The 22,733-nt window shown below is 46.1% G+C and overlaps 1 protein-coding gene across 1 annotated transcript; it reads left to right on the top strand.

Moving 5' to 3' along the window:
- The first annotated feature begins 9,328 nt into the window (after positions 1–9,328).
- NABP1 (nucleic acid binding protein 1) lies at positions 9,329–17,424 on the top strand. Its single transcript, XM_021531362.4, has 6 exons — positions 9,329–9,654; positions 9,759–9,897; positions 12,849–12,920; positions 14,267–14,339; positions 14,613–14,679; positions 15,473–17,424. Exons 1-6 carry the CDS (start codon positions 9,564–9,566, stop codon positions 15,658–15,660), a joined length of 630 nt encoding a protein of 209 aa, XP_021387037.1. The 5' UTR covers positions 9,329–9,563; the 3' UTR covers positions 15,661–17,424.
- The last annotated feature ends 5,309 nt before the right edge of the window (positions 17,425–22,733 follow it).

Raw genomic sequence — 22,733 nt, 5'->3', positions numbered from 1 at the left:
GAATGACGCCATGGTTCCACAGGTGTGCAGGGAGGCCATCAGAAGGGAGCTCCCTTGCCCTGCAGGCTTCAGAGAAGGCTGAGGGGAACTGCAGGGGTGGCTCCCACTGCTGGGAATTCAAATGGGTTTCCTGGGACTGAGCATCCACCTCAGGGGCAGAGTTGAGAAGGTCTCTGACAGACTAAACAAACTCTAACCAGCAATCTCAGTATAATCCCAGAGCAAGATCTCAGTATTGCTCCGTGGTCCCTGTGCACTGCAGATGTACAGATGCACACCTCTGGCCATGGCTTCACCTTGGTACCTAGACTGACAAATGCCGAGGGGAGGATTCTTAATGTAACATATACATTGAAGTCTCATTATAGTTCCAGCATAGGGCTGGATTTCATAACCAGAATGGTGCCATCAAGCTTCTGAAATTAACATCTGGTTAAAGCCTGCTTATAGGAACTTTTTAAAAACTCTTGACATAACACAAGATAAAAAGGAGCCTGAATATGGAAAACCTGTACAAAAATATTCATGATGTATGTCACTATGTATCTTCTTTTACATGGCATCTGGTATGAATCAGGATATAACTTAGGGGGTTAATGAACTGTGTATCGAGGTGTTGACGTCTCCCAATTCTGCATCACAGCAGCTGAAGCTGTGTCATAAGGGATGGGTAGCTAAATGACAATGCACAGATGATGTGCCTCCTGTGGAAGCATCTATGGAAGATGCTAAATGGGTATTAGATACTATTCATATTATCAGTAATGAAATATCTGCAATACAAAATAACTTTCTTGTGTGCTAAGATTTCGGTATTGTCTGGCTTGCCTGGAGAGCATAATGAAACTATGGCACCAATAGATAATACTGAATTAACTGAATTAAGCTGAATTAACTGCAGTTTTTGATCCTCTGAATAGATAAAACTTTATTTGTGTTTTCTTGTTAAGTTGCAATAATTAATTATTCTTTTGCAGCAAATATATTCTATATTCTAATACCACTCTGCAGCAAAGATGAGACTCTTAGAAAAGCTTTAAATGTAACCTCATCGAGAAGTATTCTGGGCAGCTCCAACATCTTTATGGTTAAAAACACACAAAAAATTAGTCCATACAAGAACCGAATCTTTAGCTCTCCTTTGTACGTATCTAATAGTAACAGGAAGGGAATGGAGTGACTTGCTACATGAAGACATTACCTTATATTTTACTATTACTAAAGCCTTTTGTTGGTCAAGGAGACCCAGCAGAGCAGAAACAATAATTATTTCCTGTAGTACTAGTTTTACAACAGTGGAAATGCACCCAGTTGGCAAACCCCTTTAAATGAAAGCAGTGAAGGCATCTGATGGTTTGGGATTAACCATTTCCCCAGCAGTGCCAGTGAGGAATCACACTCATCTTTCCTAAAGTGAACCTGCAGTCACTCAGACAATGGATACAAATTGATTTGCATGGGTTAAATCCCCTTTGAGTACCTGGTGCCTGCTCCACTGGCACTGTTTTCTTGTAGGATCTCCTGGAGACCTAAATGAGGCCTCTAAAGGTTAACCTGTGGCCAGGCGTAGGATGCCAGGAGGGAGGGCTCACCCAGCTGGTCTGAGGCTGATGACATGCACAGGTAACCCAGAGCTTGTTGCACAGCTTTTGTGCCTGGGGTTGCTGTGGGATCACACAGAGCTGGCTGGTTCTGTCCCTGTGTGTGCCATGCTCTTGATGGCTCTGTCCTTGTGTAAGCCGTGTCCACTCTGGCTCTGTCCCTGGTGTGCCCTGTCCACGCTGGCTCTGTCCCTGGTGTGCCCTGCCCATGTTGGCTCTGTCCCTGGGGTGCCCTGCCCATGCTGGCTCTGTCCCTGGTGTGCCCTGCCCACGCTGGCTCTGTCCCTGGTGTGCCCTGCCCATGCTGGCTCTGTCCCTGGGGTGCCCTGTCCACGCTGGCTCTGTCCCTGGTGTGCTCTGTCCACGCTGGCTCTGTCCCTGGGGTGCCCTACCCATGTTAGCTCTGTCCCTGGTGTGCCATGGCCACTCCAGCTCTGTCCCTGGTGTGCCCTGCCCACGTTGGCTCTGTCCCTGGGTGCCATGCCCACATCACCCTGCCGTGCTGCCCCTCCTGAGCACGTGCCTTTCAGCTGTGTTTGAATTCAATGTACAATGCCTGTTGCCCAGTAACTCACTGGCTGCACAGTCCTATTCTGCACTGCCCTGTCTGGATTATTCAGGAATATCTGGGAACCCGTGTGCCTAAACTGTCTGTTATCAGCAAGCCCAAGAACTGGGGAGCCCTAGGAAGCTTTAACTGTACTCTGTTTATTTTTCCATTCCCTCCCACACCTCACACAACATGGGGCAACAACACAGGATGCAGTCAAATGGTGACCTACAAAGGTCACTGTGAGTAAGGCTTTTTAAATCCTCTTTTAAAAGATCCCAAACTACAACTTGGTTTCAAACAGTACCTTCCCAGGGATGCTCATTCCAAAGGACCACATGAAGTACCCATTTTACTTCACATATATTCGTGGCTTTCAGATGGAACATTTTTCTTTGTTATCCCACCTGAACAGGAATGTTGTTGTTATATATGGTCAGAAAATGGAAGTGAAAATGTAAAAGCTGTGGTACAAAACCGCTTCTAGTTGCCAGTGGCTCTTGAAATGTGCTGCATCATGAGGTTTGACATTCTGAAATAATGTTTTTTTACTTTTTGGCCCAGGTGGATGATTCCTAGGGCTTTTCCTAATGTCTTTAATTGCAGTCATGATATGCAGCTTATAGAATTCTGCAGCAATTGTTTCTCATTAGTCACTGACACAAAGCTTTGCACAGCAGAATCTACCTACAGGTGCCACAGGGGGAAGACAAGAAAGAAAAATGTGTCATACTCTGAGGTAAACAGCTTTACTCCCTATTAGTCTGCCAGAGGCTGAATTAGTAATTGATGAAGCACTTTGCCACGATGAGATTTGTTTAGTCCACTTAGGATTTGTTTTTCTCTGTTAACACAGAGCTAAACAAGCGAGGCTGTGTCTACATGCTCTTCTGCAGATAGGAGCTTGCTCCGTGCCTGGTGCCTGTCAGCTGTGAGCCACATCCTCGGCAGCACGGCTGCCTTGTTTGCACAGCACCGAGGGGAGGGCTAATATTGCCGCAGTTACTCATCCCAGCACCGCACCCCTTTCCTCCACCAGGTGTTGGAGCTGCCTGTGCCTTGCTAGGCAGGGCAGGCACGCTGTCTGTCCCACAGGAATGCAGCTGTCACACACACAGCTGGCAGGCCAGGGTGAGGGCTGCCCACTGCCTTGGGCACGGTGGGGTCATGGCACCTTCAGCCAGCTCTATGGCAGTGTGAACAAAGTGGTTCCTCTGCCTAGGGAACACGTCTGGAGGAAGGCTGGGGTTTTTCCCAACTTTAACACACCCTATTGCTTATTAAGATTTGAGAAAGGTAGAAGTCCATATTGTTACGATCACCACCAAAATTTTGGAAAGAAGCTGGCACTGCTACAGGAAAAGAAAAAAAGAATATAGAAAAGAAACATAAATCCCTATCTCAAAGAGTAAATCCAAACCAAATTAAATTTTCAAAGCCTCCTTCTGGACATAAATCCCCTATTTTTCTTTTGAAGGTCAGCATTAGATGATGCAAGAACAAGGCTGAACTTCCAGCCCATTAGGCTCCGCGGAGCCAGGAGCAGAAGGTGATGTGGTGTGTCTGCATACCTCCCCCAGGCACTGGAGAAGAGGTAAGATGTAAAACCCCTCCTGCAGTGGAAGGAGTTACAAGATCCTTCTCATCTTCAAGGGAATGTGCTGCTGCCAAGGGTGCCATGGGACAAGCTCATGGACTGCAGGAAACACTCCTAGAAGAGACAGGGCTGGCAAAGGAGAAGGCATTTGCAAAGCCTTCTGAAATGTTGCCTCCCCTGGCTAAAACTGATAGGCAAGGGCTCACCTTGAAGGTACCTGAAGGGCTTCTGAGTCACTCAGACAATGCCCCAGTGCCAACTGTCCTGTGTGAAACAAGGAACTCGGCTCAGTCGGGAAGGCAGAGGTTTGTCAGAGCCCAGTGTCCCACTTGAACTGCCCTCATCCTCCAAGTTGAAGTGTTTGTCTCTTCTATCAGCCTTGGCAGTGGGACAGTTTAAGGGATCACTGCGTTTTTGTTGGCAAAAAGTATTTCCCCTGGTATTTTCCCTATCTAAGCAGGAATTACTCAACTGGTTTAGGTGAATGTGACTGGAGTCCCTGTGAACAGTGTGAGTTATTCTGGCACAGCTACAGTGGGAAAAGGCTAATCCCCCCATCTGCACTTGTTAAACCTTTTAATTAAAGATTACTTTGATGAAGGTGCAAGGCTGAGAGGTCAGGGTTTTGCTACAGCACTCACCAGGGACCAAGAAACAGCAGTAGTGAGTGGTAGTGGGCTTTGAGGCTTGTCCATTGGAACTGTAGTGGAAAAGATGAAGAGGCACCAGCTCCTGTGCTCTCCATCTGTGTGGGGCAAAGTTAGACTCAAATTCCTCTGGCTCAAGCTGATTCACAGCTGAGCAGGAAAGGTGACCTAGAACTGCCCCACATCAGTGATTTAATGTAAGTCATCTGACTGATGTGTGAGGGATTCATCAAAAGAGGGAAATGAATAACTTCCAAAAACACCTGGGGGACTGGGTTCTTAGATGAAAACATGTGCTAAAATGTGTGGAACCCAGGAAGAAAAGGCTACATTTGTAATTTGTGCAGACACATGGGCACATGGCTCCTCTGGAAAGAATAAGAATGCTGCGAATTCTGATTGTTTGCTTGCCCTTTTTTTTTTTTTTTTTTTTTCCCTGTGGTATTTACAGTGCCCTGATGCTCATTCAGTTTTCCTAGCTAACAGCTAGGGAGGTAGATGGAGCTGCCTGGAATCCTGACATCACACACTTGACAGGCACCTTCCTGCTTCAGGCATCCAGCAGGAGGGCAGCAGGCAGCTTGGATGTGTTCCTATGTCAGGAACAGGACCCCAACAGAGTGGGAATTCCACAATGTACCTGCCCCACTGACTTCTGGAAGAAGTTCCTCTCAAACCTGTGTGTCATTCCCAGGCATCACTCCTATTTCCCTGGGGAAATACTGACCCTGATGGCAGAATATGGTGTGTTTGAGATGCTGAAGACACCAAACTACTGTTTGCTGAGGTCTCCAAACTGCCAGACTGGCTGCCAGCTTGTTAAACACACACTGATGTGCCATTAGGGAGCTGAAGTGTCATCAATGTTATAAACCTGAACCTGTAGCTTAATTTAGGGGCTTGTCAGGCATATGGTAATGGGCTGGTAAGGCTTGGTGAAAGGTGGCGTTTGCAGGCATCTGTACATTTTTAATCTCTGTATACAATAAAATAGTACACATTAGCTTTTGCTCTTGCTGGCAGATTTGTTGTGGGAAGATCTACTTTGGGACTCCAGTAGCACTGAATACTGAGCAAGTGACAGAAATAGGGAGTTTGGAGCAATGTCTCTGCTGGCGTAACTCCATTGCAGCCAGAGGGTGAAATCCCAGCCCTGTTGAGATGCACAGGACTTGTGCCAGGCTTCAGCTGCTGAGAACTCTTTTAGCAACTCAACCCTGATTTTGCTTTGGACTGAAACCTCCCTGTGGATCTCAGCCTAGAAACACTTGCATCTTTCACACAGAAGAAAAATGTTCTGCAGCAAGCAAATGAGCTTGGAAATGATTTAAACTTCATCAGTGGAGCTCTAGCTGTAGACAATCACTGTAGGCTAAATTTGGTTTGTGTGGTAAGACGTGAAGTGGCTCAGAGACACTCATCTCCCTCAGTGATGGAAAGGCTTATGCTTGGCTGCAGTCACAGTTTATTGGACATGCTCCCTGTTATTCCTGTGAATGGCAGGAGCAAAGTTTTGGTGCTCTCAGTGTAACTCATTCATGCAGACTGTGCTCATCAACATTTTTAAAAGACCAGGAGCCCTAGATATTGACAATGTACTTCTCTCTTCTCTTTACGGTGTAAGTTACTGTCCTGGCATCCCAGCTCCTTTTCCAGGCCTATCCATTGCTCCAGAGTATTTGCTGACAGCTCTTGAGGATGCAGACACACCTGCATCAAAGTCCCTGTGCTCCTGTTTGTGAGACTACAGCCCCAGAAAGGTCGGAGAGCTGGTGCCTCCTTTACTCACAGCTGTGACTTGATAACCTTATGGTTCTGAGGTCAAAAATTAAGCAGGAAAAGAGGGGCTGGAAAACCAAAATAAATTAATAATAATTCTGATTTCTTTATACATTTTAAAGAAGCAGAATGGGGAAAACTGTTTTGCTTTGCAGGTCACCTTCACAGCAAACAGGAATCATTCAGTCACTGCTGGATAATACCAAGGGCACTCTCAGAGGCTGGCAATTGGAATGATGAAAAAAATATGAGCAAGATTTTAAGTGTCTCTTTGAGAAACAAACAGAGCAAAATTGTTCATCAGTGGGGGAACAGACACTGTAAACAATGTATTTAATGAATCTGGAAGGATCTTGTAAGGGAACAGATGACCAGCGCTGTCTTTCCAGCACAGTCCCAGTCCCTTACAATAGTTTGTGACCTTGCCTTCCTATCCCACACATGAAGCTTTCTGCAGCTGTGTCTCTTTTTGCATTTTAGAAAACAGGAAATATTTCACAGAATCACAGAATCAATGAAATTGGTTGGTGATCTAGCACAGGTTGCCAAGGATGGTGTCCAGTTGGGTTTTGAGTATCTTTATGGAGTGAGATTCCACCACCTTTCTGCAAAACTGACTTGTTTTTGGGCATTCTCACAGTAAAAAAAAAAAAAAAAAATTGTGTTCAGGTGGAATCTGGTGTATCTGGTGTTTCAGTTTGTGCCTCTTACCCTGAGTTTGTGCCTCTTACACTGAGAATTACTGAGAACAGTCTGCCTCCCTCTTGTTCTCTGTGCTGGGGATGGATCTTGGCAGCACCTGCAGGTGATCTTGGAAAACCAGGCAGCTTTTCTGGATGCTGTGATCTCCAGGACCATGCCACAAGCGGATCCCTGAAGAGGCCAAAGTCTGCTCTTCAAAATCAGAGTTTTCTTGCCTTTTGTGCCACTATTCCCTCTCAGGGTCCTGAACTCCACTGTCTCACAGGCACTGGACCAAATGCTGACTCACCTTCACATTTGCAAGCAGTTCTTCCCTGATTCTGAGGTCCAGCAGAGCACCCATGCTGATTAGATCCTCGATCAGCCACATCAGGGAATTGCAGTGTGCTCCTGAACTTGCCTAGATTGCTTGGGCTCCTCCCGCTGTGTTGTCATTTCTAGCTCAAATCTCTTCCTAGCAGCTTCAGAAGAAACCTTGGTATAAAATAAATCCACCTCCTCCGTGCTTGCTGCTGGTTCCTGCGCTCCCCTGGCGCAGCATTTCCAGGTGTGCTGGCTGTGAGGTGGCTTGGAGCCCACATCTGGTGTCCTCTGCCCCTGTGGGGCACCAGCACTTGCCTTCCTGGACAGATGTTCACCCAAAACCACCTCACCAGTGATGCACCACAGCACACAAGTATTCTTGGTGTTTTAGTGTTTTCTGCTTTCCAGCTAACCACACTTGTGACTTCCTTTCTGCTCAAGGCTTGCCATAACGTGAATAAACTTTATTAACTGGTTGTTTTGTGGGGGGGGGCTTTTCCTTGAAAATTGAAGGGTTCTCCTCAAATCTGTTGTGCTTGGGGCTGAAAACACAGGATACAAAATTATTCTTTCTGAGGGCTCTAAATAGATGTGGCAGACAAAAAGAAGAAATGAAGGCAGAAAAACTACCTATGTATGAATAAAATGTTACCAGTTCTAAATAAAGGTAAAAGTATTTTTGTCCAACCTTTGCTAGAGACTGTCATTCCTAGAGTTTGGTTTGAAATCTTTCCCAAGTGACTAAATTAAAGCCATTCATGTACTGAAATACAGTTGATGACTCTGAAAGTTTTAGTGCTACCGTATTATAGATCCCACCAGGAGATAGGCCCCTGAGGGAGTCTGTCATTTCCCTCATCTGCACTCACTGAAGGATTCAGTACAGAAGTGGATTGAGCTCTTGGGGGGCTTTAAGCAAACTCTCAGATTCCTGCAGTATATTTCATTTTGAGCTCTGAGTTGCACCCAGCAAGGCTGCTCTGCTGCCTACACACAAATATTGCTCAGAACTCCTCAGGTCAGAGCTCCTGCGTGGCAGAACGTGTGGCCAGGCGTGTCACAGCTGCTGTCATCTCTGGATTTCTGCTCGCACAAATAGAAAGGGAAAGCCCAGCTAGCTCGGTTTGGCTCTGACAAGGAGCAGCAGTGCACACACCCTGCTCTGACACCCTTCCTGAGTGGGAGAGCTGCCTACAGGACCACCTGCACGTGTTTGGGCTGCTCTGTGGCACAGTTATTTCCTTGGGACCCACCAGCCAAGGGAGTCAGAATGCTTGTGGGGACTTGTCCATCACCTCCACGGCTTCGTGCCTGGAGAACTGCCCTTCCCTCGCATTTTACACCCTGCCTACAGCCAAGCTCAAGGGAGTAACACATCTCCTCAAGAAACTGGCAGCAGAATTCAGATCCTTTGAGAACCTTTTTTGTGTTCATCACGATTTAGGCTCACGTTTTGAGCACGAGAAGGCTTAAAGCAGACTCCTGCACAACCCCTGGCTTTCCCTACATGCCAGGGGCAGAATGATGCTGTGTAACTCTGCCAAACCCTGAGGTGCCCCACACCTGACACCAGCCTTTTCTGCGTGGTGGAAACCAACATCAAATCTCTTCAGGAAAATAAAAAACTAACTCACAAATCTTTATTTCTTTATTCCTAGTGAGGTAGGGCTGAACCGCCAGGAAATCGCCCTCAGGGAAACGTGTGACCAGGCTCCTCTCAGTGTTACAGCCGGTGCTTAAAATGGCGCGGAAGGGCAGCGAACGGCTCCTTACTCCGCTGCGCCGCAGCAGCTGCTCTCGAGGCGCCGCGGGGCTGCTGCCCGGAGGGAGGTCAGCGGGTGGGCGAGGGGCTGAGGGGAAGCCGAGGGGCTGAGAGGCGGCAGGGCGAGCTGAGGGAGCACACCCGAGCTGAGGGAGCACACCCGCGCGGGCAGCCCCGACCCAGCAGCGGCAGCGCCCCGAGAAGGAGAAGATGGCGGCGGCAGCGCTGGCCAATCAGCGCGCGGCGCCGGCTCGCGCCCGCCCGTTACCCACTCCCGGCGCTCCGCGTGCCCCGGACGATTCCATTCGCCGCAACCTCCCCCTCCCGGCGCCCGGGTTGGTAGCGCCCGGCCGGTATAAAGCGGAGCGCGGCGCACGTGTGCTCCTCAGTGCCGGCGGGAGAGGGAGGCGGTGTGGGAGCTGTGCTGTTGGTGTCGGTGTCGAGAGGGAGCGGTGGGGGTCGGGCGTGCCGCACAGTCACCGCACAGCCCCTCGGTGCTCGTGTCCCCGTCCCCTGTGAGGGTCGCCGGTGCCCCCCCGCCCGGCCCTGCGCTGCTTCTGCTCCCCCGCGGGATGCGGGCTCGGCCCGCCCCGCTAGCCCTCACCCCCGCGCCGGCCGCAGCATGAGCGCGGCGAGCGACACGTATTTCCTTATAAAAGACATAAAACCCGGACTGAAAAACTTAAATGTCATCTTTATTGTGCTGGAGATCGGTAAGTGGCGCCCGGCACGCCCCACCCCCGGACCGCCCACGCGTGTAACGGCGGGCGGGGGGGCGGCGGCGCCGGGCCCCCCTGAGCCGCGCTTCTCCCCGCAGGGCGAGTCACCAAGACCAAGGACGGGCACGAGGTGAGGTCCTGCAAGGTGGCGGACAAGACGGGCAGCATCACCATCTGCGTGTGGGACGAGATCGGCGGCCTCATCCAGCCGGGGGACATCATCCGCCTGACCAAAGGGTGCGTACGGGGCCGCCCGCCGGCCGCGCTGCCCGCTGTCACCCCGGGCCCCTCCCGGGCCGCGGGGACACGGCCGCCGCCTCCCACCGCTCCCTGTAACCCAGACAGCGCCCTGAGCTCACTGCCAAACTAAACCCACCTTCCCCAGGCCACAACGTGCCTAGCGTGAGTGTGCAGGCAAGGAGGGGCTTGGGTTTGTCATGAGGATGTGGTGAAGAGATTTGTGTTGGCTTTAAAAAGCGTCCTAGGAAAATACTTCTGGGGCAGGGGGGAATGCAACAGTCAGTCCTGGCCTGTAAATCAAGCTGGGGAAGTCCAAAGCGTGTTCTTATTTTCACAGCTAATTCTTTCCTTTCGCAGTCAGCTCCCTAATGAAAGGTGAGGATGATTACATATCACACAGAAAAGTTGCTTTTCATTGGAGTGATGTAACAAAAGTGACAGGCAGAGGAGAACCTTTCCAGTTTCACTATAAAAGTTCTTTCTAGGGCTACACTGTAGAATGTGTTAATTTGTTTAGGTGCAAATAATTCCTCAGAGGTAATTTAATTAAAAAAAGAAACAAACCCAACCCCTAGACTTACTGTGAGAACGTTACTGACAATCTGAAAATCCTTTTCCGTGTCACTTAAATTGTCACTAGCTAAGTCATAGTAAGTTTCATTTGAGTGCTTCATTCCAGTTAGGTGCACTTTTAGAAAGCCATTACGCCGATCCTTTGGCCTACAGGACTCCAGGATCTGCAGTGTGTGTAAGGTCCTGTTAATTTGTTTTTATGAAAAAGTAGGTGAAAGGCAACTCAGGCTTCTAACTGAGCTGCTCTTAAGTTGTCCATTTGAGTATCATTCTCAGTTCTGGACTGAAATTGCATGACCCTTGCCACCAAAACTACAGCTGCTTCCTCCTATGCAAATGTCCTTTTACACGAAATGGGCTGACTCCTCAGCAGAGGTGGTTCTGGGGAAGGCTGCTTGCGTGGAGAGCACGTGGAGCACAGGGATGGGTGGAACTAAACCAGAGCTCTGGGCCAGCACAAAGCCCTGGGTGTAGATGACATTGAAACAAATTAAGAGCAATACTGTTCAGCTGCATTACTGTACTCCCTTCTGTGACTGGCTTACTGTAACTGCTCTGGTGTTTCTGTGCAACGAGTCATGGCATTGTTTAATGTAAAAAACTGAGCTTTGGCTTGTATGTATTAAATTTATGAGCTGACATCACTGATTCTGGTGGGTGGCAAAGTCATGCCTTCATTTACATGAATTGCATGCTCCCTCAGGACTGCAGAGGGAGTGAAATGGCAAAAGTGAAATCCATTCTGGTTTGGCTCTCATCTTCAGAAAACTGGCCTCATGCTGGCATACAGGGTTCTCCAAACACAATTTTATATTTAAACATAATTGAGTATGTGGTGTTGCCATTGCAAGGCAGGTAAATTTCAGCTCTGTAGGCCAATCTGGCTTCATAGGGCAGGATGCCCTCTGATGCAAGCAGAAAATCTTACACAGGCACCACCAGTAATTATGCCTTTTTTTGCCCCTTGCTGAATTTCAAGCTTCAGATGCATTCCCCTGCAAAAGGTGGTGAACCCATTTACAGGAAGCTGTTGTACTTAATATTTTTAAATTTGAAATTAGTGCTGGAGTTTAGTGCTTTATGGCCCGCTCTTTTTGAGATTAAAAACCAGTGCTTGCATACGTGGAGTAACTTTGTGCTGGGGGTTGTTAGTCACATGGCTTGCTGGGTCTTTTCCCAGTAAATGTATATTTGACTTATATTTATTGTTTGGTAGCTCATTTCCTTTTTCTGCCACAAGACTGCCTGACTAGCTGGTTATTACAGGTTAGGCAGTGAGGGAATCTTTAAAGTGAATCTGTGAAGAACACTAATCCTTGTTCTGGATGGAAAGCTCCCAAGATAGTATCTGCAGTTACAGTGCCTTGCTTTCCTGCTGAAGTGCAGAGAAGGTTATCACTGCACTGGCAGTGCTGTCCTCTCCTGCCAGCCTGACTGCTCCCTGGTGCCTCTTCAGGGCCCTGCCTATGGCCGGATGTCTCCCAGTCTCAGCAGATAAGGCCAAGGGCAAGAGGAAGGTTTGTTATCTCTGTTCCAGAGATACACCCGGAGCGTAAGGAAGTGGTGACTTGTCCAGAGTGGTGACTCCTGTGAGTGCAGTTGCTGAGGCTGCCTGCTCCTGTGCTAGGAGACACTCATACTCTTTTTAACTCCCTTGCACTAACTGTGCCTGTGTTCTGGTCTGCATTTTCCTCATTCTCTACACCAACTTGATTTCCTCACTAAAGGGAACAATTACACAGAAAATTTTGTATGGCTCAGATTTCTGTGCTTGAAGTCAAGTGCCATCATAAAGAACAGAGTGCACTCACCCTGTCTTTGTAAGGGAATGTTCCTGGAATCAAAAACCGATTTCAGTGTGTTTTCATTCATCACTTGGAGTTTGATGGCCAAACTTGTGCCTTTAAAAAACCCAGTCTGGTAAGGACCTATATTAGGAATGGAAGCACTTTTGATCATATGCATGCAGTAGCTGTTCTCCAGCAAGCAAAGGTGATTCTTCCTGGCTCCTGCTGAAAGCAGAACTGAGAGTTGTCACCAAATATAACACAGATACTACTTTTGGCAAAATGCCTTTTCTCTGCAGGACAAGTCATAAGGGTTTTTCCAGTTAACGAAAGAGCATCCAATCTCAAAATAATTGGCTGCTTTCCTGGAATTGTCAAAGGAGTCTGCTGAGCTTCCGGTACCTTTTGCTGGAAGTAGTACATGGGGATCTGTAAGCCATTGGCGTTGGTGACATTGAGGAACCTGGGAACATTTTTAGTCCATGCTGGCGTGTAATACTTGTTAAGTTCCTGGAAGATAGCCTGCTTCCACTTCCTCTGTCAGCTCATTCACTAAGAAACTGTTTTACTTCTCCTTTCTCTGGCCAGGTACGCATCTCTGTGGAAAGGATGCCTGACACTTTACACAGGACGAGGAGGGGAGCTGCATAAAATTGGGGAGTAAGTATTGTGTGTTCGTACTTCTCACAGAGTGCCATGGTAAGTATGAGACCTGGTAGCTCTTAGGAAATGGAATTCAGGGCAACAAAAGTGTGTTCTCAGTTGGCTGTGGATGTAATGAGCTCTAACCCTGTCTGGACTGTAGGCACTTTGAGGGAAATCAGCCTCCATCATTGGTGCAGGTCTAGTCTAGGAGGAAGAACTGTATAAATGACAATCTGCTTTGCTTAGCTAGGCCTTATCTTGACTAACCACTTCATTTTGGTTAGAAGCCTTTTGTATGTGTGTCATCCTTGAGGGACAGGCAGTGCAGAGAAGGAAGAGCAAGGTCACTCCAGTGAATCATATCCAAGCAGAAGCAAACCTCATTAAACCTGCTTTAAACTGCCCACAGACTGGGGCAACAGCTCCTGCCTAAGAGCAAACATGACTAACATACTTGAGCAATAGAAAAAAAAAAGCAACATTTTCTAACCAGAAGAGTACTCACATTGTTGCACAAAGTGCTATGGGAAACCTTGCAGCCATCAGGGAAGTGGGGCTCTGGGGTTGCTACATATCCTCCTTTATGGTTCAGAAATGCCCAGTGTTCAGATGGATTTACACCAAAAAAAAAAATCTACAGATAGTCTTGTACAAAATCCATTACCTCAGAAGTCACCCAGCTGACTTGGTCTCCAGCAGGCTGGAGTGATGAGAGTATTATCTGAGGTGTACCTCCCAGCAGCAGGTGGGAGCTCCACTTGTGTTTAACCATTCCAAGCAGTGTAATGATCCAGATCTTTCTTCTTCTCTGTCATAATGTCCATGTTGTGAGTTGATGAGCCTATTCTGCCATAGTCCTCTTGAGTGGAAAAGGATGCTTTGAATTTCATTGCCTGTTTCGGGCTCCTCTGTGCTGTTATTGTTAAGGGGCAGTGCACAGTGTGGGAGTGTTTTCTCTAGAGGTGTAATGCAGCCCCTGTCTGGGAGCAGGCTGGGTGACTCAGTGCCTCAGGTGACCTTGTGAGTGGGTGCTGGACAGGATTATGCAGCTGGAAGAGAGACAAAGGGAGCCCTTTCATCACCTTTTGTTTTATTTAGGCCCGTTTACCTCCTTGATTAAATGAATACTTGCCTTTGCTTAATTGAAATGCCCTCACCAGGAAGATGTGGCAGCCTCACCACAAGCCTATAAAGGGATCAAAGAGCCTTTTAATACCTACGGATATTTTCTGAACAGTGGGATCTGGAGTAATTACTTCTGTCTGATGGAATGTGTCAAGAATATATGCTCTGAATTGTGGAGTTGAGAACTCTGTTAAAAATGGCTTTAGAACTTTCTAATAATCCTCATTTCTTCCCAGGTTCTGCATGGTGTACTCAGAAGTGCCAAACTACAGCGAACCCAACTCGGAACACGTTGGGCAGAACAAGCTGGTATGTTAAACTTGTCTGAGGTTTCTGGTCTAAAGTGCTCTTTGTTCTGAATATTTCACACTAGGCTGTGATCAGATGTGACTCTTCTGCAAAAAGGGACTCAGAGATATATAGCTAAAAATGAGCCAATTATTGAAGTAGCGGATAAATTCCATGTGGAGCCACTGTAAGAACACAGAGGGGAAAAAATCAGCCCCTTTCTGTAAAAATGTGAATTTTCTTTCTCTGATCCATGTTTTTTTTTTTTTTTTTTTTTTTTACCTTTCTCAAAAGGCACAGGGTGAACAGAATAATATTTCTGCATCAAGTGGTATGGGTACTTGTACTTTTGGGCCACTGGGTAAGTTTTTTTCAGTTTGTAGAAGTGAAAAAATGAGAAACACTTAATGGGAATAGAAATTTATTTCAGGGGTTCTCCATTCTTGGAATAAAAATGTGTACTAGACTCTAAAAAGTCATTCAGACTGGGGCCAGAACCTCAAGTACGTAAGCATGAACATTTCCTGAAACTATTTTTAGGATTTCTCCGTTAGGAGAGAGGAGGAGATTAGAATATTCAGGGTGCCTATATCACATAAGGGTCTCTACTAATCTTAAATTGTTGTGATACTTTTTAAAAGTTTTTGCAAATTCCACTTCTTTAAACTTCCTGAGACATTGGCTTTAAAAATTACTTCAGTCTTGCTGGACATGGCTTTCCTGCCTGATTAGCTCATGAAAACAGATGTGGTGGTAATCTGAATTCCAATATTTGACCTACCCAGATAATTTTGTGCTGTATTTAAACACAGAATCTTAAGTATGAAAATGCTTCCAGGCTTTGAGCAAGTGTAAACTGAGAGGAGACCTTAGTTCCAGCCTGCCTACACAATGCCCATACTCAGTAGCCAGTGTTATACAGCTGTTACCATGACCCTTCTTGCTGTAGTTGAGAAAGGGATGGAAGGAAGGTAGCTTGGGAAGGGAGGGATAAGCTGTGATTTGGGTCTTGCAGTGCCAGAGAGGCTTTTCCTTCTGGTCTTCAGGGTTTGGTGTTTACTGCAAACTCCATGTATTCCCTGTTGGTAAACTTATGTCAGGAATCAGTGATTTCAACCCATGGAACTCGTGATAACGTTTGTTTGTCTTTTTAGGAAATGGTTTACAAACTGGACCTGAAGCAAGTGGATTTCCATTCACATATAACCACGGCCACATTTATGCAGGTAGTGGGAGAGGCAATGGACGAGGACCTGTAAATCCAGCACCAGCAAATAGTGCTCAGCCTCTTCCCCCTGCTGTCAGTAACGGGAGGGACCCACGCAGGGCCTTTAAAAGATGACTATGCCAAATGTGGTTGTACAGCTCGCTTAAACTCTACACTCTACTTGAACACTTACTGCACTTTTATTTATAGTTAACTGTGAACCAGTTTGTCCTTTGGTTTTTTTTTAACCTTTTGGTGTATGGAGCAAACTTGATGTGATCTATTTCTTGTTTTGCATCAGGGAAGCACAGCGAGTGTTCCCCGTACATAAAGGGGGTAGGGGGAGAAGGTGGATATGAGGAAGTAAGGGTCACAGGTGAAAATGTCTCAATTAAAACTCAGTGCCCTTTGCTAAACGGAAGAAAATTTCAGTTACATTCATGTATTTCTGTTGGTCAGCCATGTAGCCTTAATAGGTCTACTCTGTCCTGTACACACGTGTGTTGACTTCCGCGAGGGATAACGAGAGCTCTTCACATGGGAAGAGAATTGAAGGGAAGAGCAAAAGCACTCTGGTGAGCTAGGTGTCCTGGGAATGAATATAGCTTGTAAAGCAATAAGTGTAAGGAAATGGTGGTGCCAGACCTAGTGGTGTCTCTGGAATCAGGGAATGGATAGCTTGGATCAAAGCTGAAGATGTGTTTAGTGTTGTGAAGCTTGATCCTGATTCCAGAAAGGTGTACACTACTTGAAAAATTCTCTCTAAACACCATTATCACTGTCAAGGAAAGTGACAATGATTTTTGCTTTGGATAGAAGCATGGATATTGGTTCTTGCTTTGCATGAGATAGCAGAATAGGAGGATTAAATTCAGACAGTGTTGAAAGATACGCTTTTTGTAGCCTTTCCTTGCGTAAAAGCCCAAGGTTACTTTGCAGGAGCCTGGATTTCCAGGAGTGGACTGTTCTCAAATGCTGCATTACCCATTTCTTCAATGCGTCTGCCTACTCCTCCTTCCTTCATTCACTTTTCCGAATAAATTGTGTATTAGATGAAGCTGTATATGTGGATTGCAGAGGTACTGGCCAAGCACACAGCTGCACTTGTGATGCTGTTAAGCTTTCCTTCCTCTGTTTCATATAAAACAGAATTATCCTTTGAAGAACTCTCTCCATATCATGGGAGGCAAATAGCTGGTTTTATTTCTGAGATCACAAATGCCTTGACTCTAGATGAGAGTCCAGTGCCATATTTCAGATCAGCAACTCGGAAACTGAGGTGTCATACTGGATTCATCTGTTTAACTCTTCTTAACTGACCTCTCAAATAAAAAAAAAATTGCACTAACCACATCAAAAACAAATCTTTCTTTCTGTCAAGCCATAAAGACTTCATGACAAAAGGCTGTTTCTGAATTTTGAGTTGTCTCTGTGGTCATTCATGTTATTCGACTCTACTGATGTTACTAATGTTTACAAGTTGTTTACATTTGATACTTTTTGCTTTTGGTACTCTATCGTAGTCTGTTAAAAATTGCTTCTAATTGGTGCAAGTTCCCTGCTTGGTGTGAAATACTGAACTTTGAAATGCAAGCATCAGCAGCAACAAAGTGCTGAAGGGAGGTTGAGAGACCTGTGTGCCCAGACACCCCGAGGGCTGTATGTCTGTACTCTGGTAAAGTGCTTTCCTGGTACTTCCAGGTGGAACTAGTGAAGCTTGTTTTGGACACAAGAGGGTGGCATGCCTCAGGAGATCCTCTCTGCATGCTGCTGTGGAAGAGTACTTGTCATTGGTGAAGCAGAAAGCAGGCATTTCTGGGGAAATGGTGTAAGGAGGTGACATGTAACTCAGGGACTTTAAATTGCTTACTTGTTTAAATAAATGTGATGTATAGTCTAGATGCATGGACAACCTTCTTCTGCAGTGTTGCTCTAAGATATAAGATATGCTTGTGAGAAGGAAGCCCAGAGGACTTCTAAACCCAGGAAGTATCTGTGATGTGTTCCAGAGGTACATAAGATGTAAGTATGGTGTGAGAGCCATGCTGCCCAGTCAGTAGGAGCTGTAAAATTAGCAAAGTGAACCGTGCAGGTGATGGCTTGGTGGGGTCTGTGTTCATTGGACTATTCCAGTGTGGATCTCAAGTGCACATTGGTGGTCTTCTCTGTGGCATAAAGAAGTTAGAATCAAGGGCAATCCTGTGTTAGTGTGTGCTGAGGTTCCTGATGTTTGTAGCTCTATGCATCTGAGCTTTTGTTAAGCTAATAAACAGAATACTTGTTCACAAAGTCCAACTAAAAAATGATTAATGCTAATAAGAGGCATAAGAGTAAAACCCTGCAGTGAAGTGGATGATTGATGTGCAGTCAGGAGGAAAAAAAGCAAGAAACTGCTCTTCACATTCTCAAGGTTAGTAACATTCCTGCTTTCCTGTTTCTTACATGAAACTATTGCAGTTTATTAATAAATTTTTACTTCTTTGCAGGGGAAATCTGTGCCCTGAAATGGACATGAACTTAAATATAATTTTTCAAGGTCCTCTGATCTTCCACTGAACCTGTGACAAAAGTTGTTTTCCTCAGAGGTATCAGTGTCAAGATAGTGAGTGCTCAGCTTGCAGAGGAATCTGGGAGCCTTACAGCTGGGATCATACCACCTTGGTTCACAGAGACAGACACACACATCTCTGTGCAAACAAGCAGTTGTGAATTACTGTGACATGATAAGGCAGTTCTCAGTGCTCAGTGATGAGGTCAAGGAGTCTCTTTACAGATGTTTTCCTATTAATGGCTAGGTGACACTTAGGGTAGTCTCATTCTGGATAATACAGATTTCCAAAGGAAAAAAGGTGTTCACGTACCCAGACACAAACTGCACAGTGTTGAAGTGCTGCTGAGTAGTCCCCATACACTTGAATCACAAGATGCCCTGTTCTCATCACCTGACAGCAGCTCCCCCTCTCCTACCTGCCCTAGCACAAGGACTGATGGCTGAGTGGCAGTGGAAAAAGTTCTGCTGTATTTCTGTTGCCATCTGTTTTTTCTGTCCATCCTCTGCATGAATCACCTTGATTTGAAAGTGGCAAAGCAGTCCTGTACAGCATCCATAACTTTGGATGCAGGAGAAAGTCACTTACTCCATGTTCACAGTGAAAATGGGAAGGTGCTATAAGAACAAATATAAATAGTGGACCAAAATGCAGTGCCTGAAATGTAATCTGCCTTCACAACTTACTTAGTTTTGGCCTTAACTTGAAACTGGCAGGTTGCAGTCCTGTGCTCTCCAAATGAGGCTGATCTTTAGCATCACAAATCCCAGGAAGGGTGTCTGCAGTGAGTGCTGCTTCTGCAAAGCCATGATGGGTGGTACAAAACACCTTTTCTACCTCAGTGCAGTGTCTGCACAGCCAGCCCCCTTAGCAGCCCTGCAGGGCTGTCCACCATGGTCTCTGGCCAGGGCAGTGTGCAGGAGACAGGTGCTCTTCCCTGAAGCCCCTTAGGTTTTTCACAGGCATTGAACCTTGTGTCTTGTAATGACCTGGCTGCTGTGGCCATCTTCTGCAGCTCATGTACATACTCCTAAAACAAGGGGTCTTTTCCTCACTGTAAGGCAGTTTTTTTAGGTAACTCCTGAAGTACTTTTATAGGACTAGGAATTAGTAAAAGCAATGGGGTTGGGAGTGTTTCTGGGGAAGTCTCCTGGGCTCCTTCATGGCCCATGTGTTTTCACCTGCCAGGTTGTTCCCTTATTTCTCTGATGCTTGTAGCTGTGCCCAGTCGAACACGCTCTTTGTCCCTGAGCCGAGCAGTTATTTGCGCTGCGTGCGTGTGTCCGGCGGCGCTTTCCCACGGCATCCCGGGAGGTGCCTTGCAGTGTCCCTGCAGCCCTTGCTGGCGGCTGGCTCAGGAGCTGGTCAGTGAATTTGGGGAGTTGCATGCACCTGTGCATGCTCCTGGGGAGGCTGCAGGGCTGTGACTGCCCAGCCCGGACCTGCTGAGCTCTGTTAATGGCTGCAGTGGAGCTCCTGCCAGCTGTGCCCCAGCCAGGTCTGCCCCTGACTGCAGCGCTGCAGGGTGAGCCTGGCCCTGCTGCTGAGAGCACAGGGGCCCCAGGAACTCATTAAGAGATGCTCTTTTTGTCTTCAGCCTTTGTCTTACTGAGTCCTTTAATCTTCCTTCCATAGAATGTGAAATTGTTATGGCTCTTTATGGGGATTCTGCTTTTTAATTTATTCTTTGATGGATGTTGGGGTGTGTTTGTGTAACTGGGATGAGAAGATTAATCCTAAACAAGCTGTTGATTAAACTACTGGAGTTCAAAGGGATTAGGAAAAAAGTTTGGAAGTGACTAAGGGGAACTCTTAAGAACGTCATTTAGGTTTTTAATTTCTCTAAGTTGCTGATTTTTTTTTTTCTCATAAAGAAAACAATGCAGTCGTAAGAGCTTCATCTGAAACTGCCCTCCCACACACCCAGCTGATAAAGACTGTCTGGATTTGTACATGTCCTAGCAAGTAAGATTAGGGAAGGAAGAAAACATTAGGATGTAGCTCAGAGAAGAAAACCCTTGTTCTCTAAATGTATCTTCAGAGCTAAATGTTTTGTTATTATACAGGTTTAAATGGTGTGGTTTGGCTGTGTAGAGTGGATTGTAGGGCTGACTGGCTGCTCCATGTTTAATAAATTTGCATATAAAAGACAAAATTGGCTTAATGCACCATCAGCTGTGACTCTATGGAAGTGTAATTGCATGTTGGTTGTAGTGTGTCAGCAGAACCCTCTACCAAGCTTTCTTTGGGTTTGTGTCCAGAGGATGAAGTGGCTTTGCAAAGTACTGGACAGCAATTTGGGAAATATGGAACCCCCTACGTCCCATGGGGCTCACTGGGAGATCCCACTAGCTTCAAGGACAATTTGGATCAGGTCCTATGCAGGCAGTAATTTCTCATCTGTAACACTGGGATCTGTAGTGCAGATCTGTCAGATGCTAAATTTGTAATTTATCGTGTGGATGGTGTGGAGAAGACGAAAGCCACAACTAATATGTAGAATTCTTTCTAAATCAGGAAACTTTTACAAATATGTATTTCTAAGCCTAGATCCTTTGTAATTAGGTAATTGGACTTGCCCTTTGCGGTTTGCTCTTTTTTCTTCAGTGGTGCCAAGTGCTGCAGTTCTGTGCCCAAAACTGCAAGTGACCTGTCGGTGGAACTGGGAGGAGCTGCTTTCCTGGACCCTGCCAGCTGGGGCAGGGGTGGGGGATACCCCAAATCAGGATGGCTGGGGGATGCCAAGGCAAGGCGTGGAGCAGAAGGGCTGGTAGGGCCCTGCAGGTCTCTGACTAGTGGCTTCTGGTACCTGTGTTGTGGGTAAATTTTGGAAAGGGTTGGACAATAACTGTCAAGAGTGGCTTGGGGATGGGGGGAGCTGGTTCTGGTGTGGGACAAGATGAAGATGCATTAAATGATCGCCAGCTGGCTCTACCATTCTTTTCTATGATTTATGCATTAGCTTAATTTTTGTAATTTCATTTTTCCTAGGTTGATTAATACTAAATTTAATTTCCTATAATCAACTTGAGCATGTAACTTGGAGAGATGAGGTTTAGGCTGATTGCAGTAAAAATCTACCTATCCAGCCTAGCTTGAATAAAGCAAAACTATTTTTATCCCTAAATTATGCAATATTTTCATGGAGCTCTGCAGCTTACTTATTTAACCTTTGAAAGGAGTGCTCTATTTTTTCAGATCACCTAATGCAAACTTTGCAAATGGGTTTTTTAATTATAAGAGACCCACCTGCATGCCATCAACCAAATTATTAGTGAGGCAGAGAAGGATAACCAATAGTGCTGCCAGACTTAAGGTGAATATAAAAAATGTTTAAATGCCGAGAACAGAAGTTGCCAAGAAATGAGTTTAAACACCAGGTGCTGGAGGAACAAATTATTATTACTTACTTTATTTTTAGAAATAGTGAGTTGAGGCCTGATGGAGATAAACATTTCTATGTGCAGCAGCAGCACTTGGCTATGCAATAGGACCAACAAAATCAACACAACCTTCTTTTAGAAGGAAATAAAATATCTATTTCAGTTTTAAAAAGCCTTAGGTAGGGAGAGAAAGAACTTCATAAACTCTCTACTATTTTTAAGTCTCTGGTGAGCTGTTGTGCTGTTGCTTATCAGAGCTGTCTGTGATGTGGATTGGGATGACCTTGAAGCAAGAAACTTCTGTGCAAAACCATTCTTGCAAGTGTTTCCCTGGAATGCCCAGTCTGTTTTCATTTTGGCTGTGCTTTACTGATGGCAGGGCCCATTGCTAGGGACAGTGAGTCTAAATGTTATTGCTAAGCTTATTTTCCCCAGTAGTATGGGGAATCAGAGGTAATTTCTAGAGGAAGTGGGACCCAAAACGTCAGTAAGTCAGTATCATGAAGCCAATTAGAAGGATATGTCAGCTCAGGAAAATTGCTGCAATTAGCTTCCTGTAGTCTTTTTAGCCAGGTGGATTTGCAGAAACTCACTGTGCAACTTCATCAGTGCTGGACCTGAAGGCACAAGTTGCAATAATCTGGGACTTTCTAGTAGATGTAAATGTCTGGAAGCCACACTGGAAAAAAGAGGTGCATTGATCATGGTTGTGCTCTTGGATGTCTGGTGACTGGGAAACAAGAACTGATGGTAGATCTGTAATTACCTTGTGGTTTTGTGCTTCAGTGGCCTGTTGTCACTGGGCTAATTGTGATTTAGTTTGGGTGGTATGAACAAATGGCTCCTTCTATGGCTGTGGCTGCTTTGATGGCCAAAGCTGGTGAGGCTTCTTCTTCAGTCCAGTCACGCAGGTGGCCCCTGAGGAATTGGCTTAAGGGATTAGCTTCAGGTGCTGTGTGCAGTCTGTGATCAGAAGTAACAGCCTGTCAGCAGGGTGATGCACAGGAGGAGGTCTCCACAGGACAGTATTTTTAGGTACCACAGGTTACCTCATCTCCCAGAAATATTTGGTTCACTCAGGATATGAGGGTTTGGGTTTTTTCATTTGTTTGTTTCTTGTAACTTGAGAGCTGCCTGCTGTGCAGCTCTGTGGTTTCTCTGACTGCCTTCTCTTTTACCTGTCCTGAGAAAACCTTCTCAGTGGAGGACCTTCCCTGGAGCCTTCCCCTGCCTGTTGTTACCTTGCCCTGTGGGAATTTGCACTGCTGCTCCTGCC

The sequence above is a fragment of the Lonchura striata genome, chromosome 7, assembly GCF_050655825.1.
Source record: "Lonchura striata isolate lonStrDom1 chromosome 7, ASM5065582v1, whole genome shotgun sequence".
Lineage (NCBI taxonomy): Eukaryota > Metazoa > Chordata > Aves > Passeriformes > Estrildidae > Lonchura > Lonchura striata.
The sequence above is the reverse complement of the archived record's forward strand: the minus strand, read 5'-3'. Positions and strand labels throughout refer to the sequence as shown.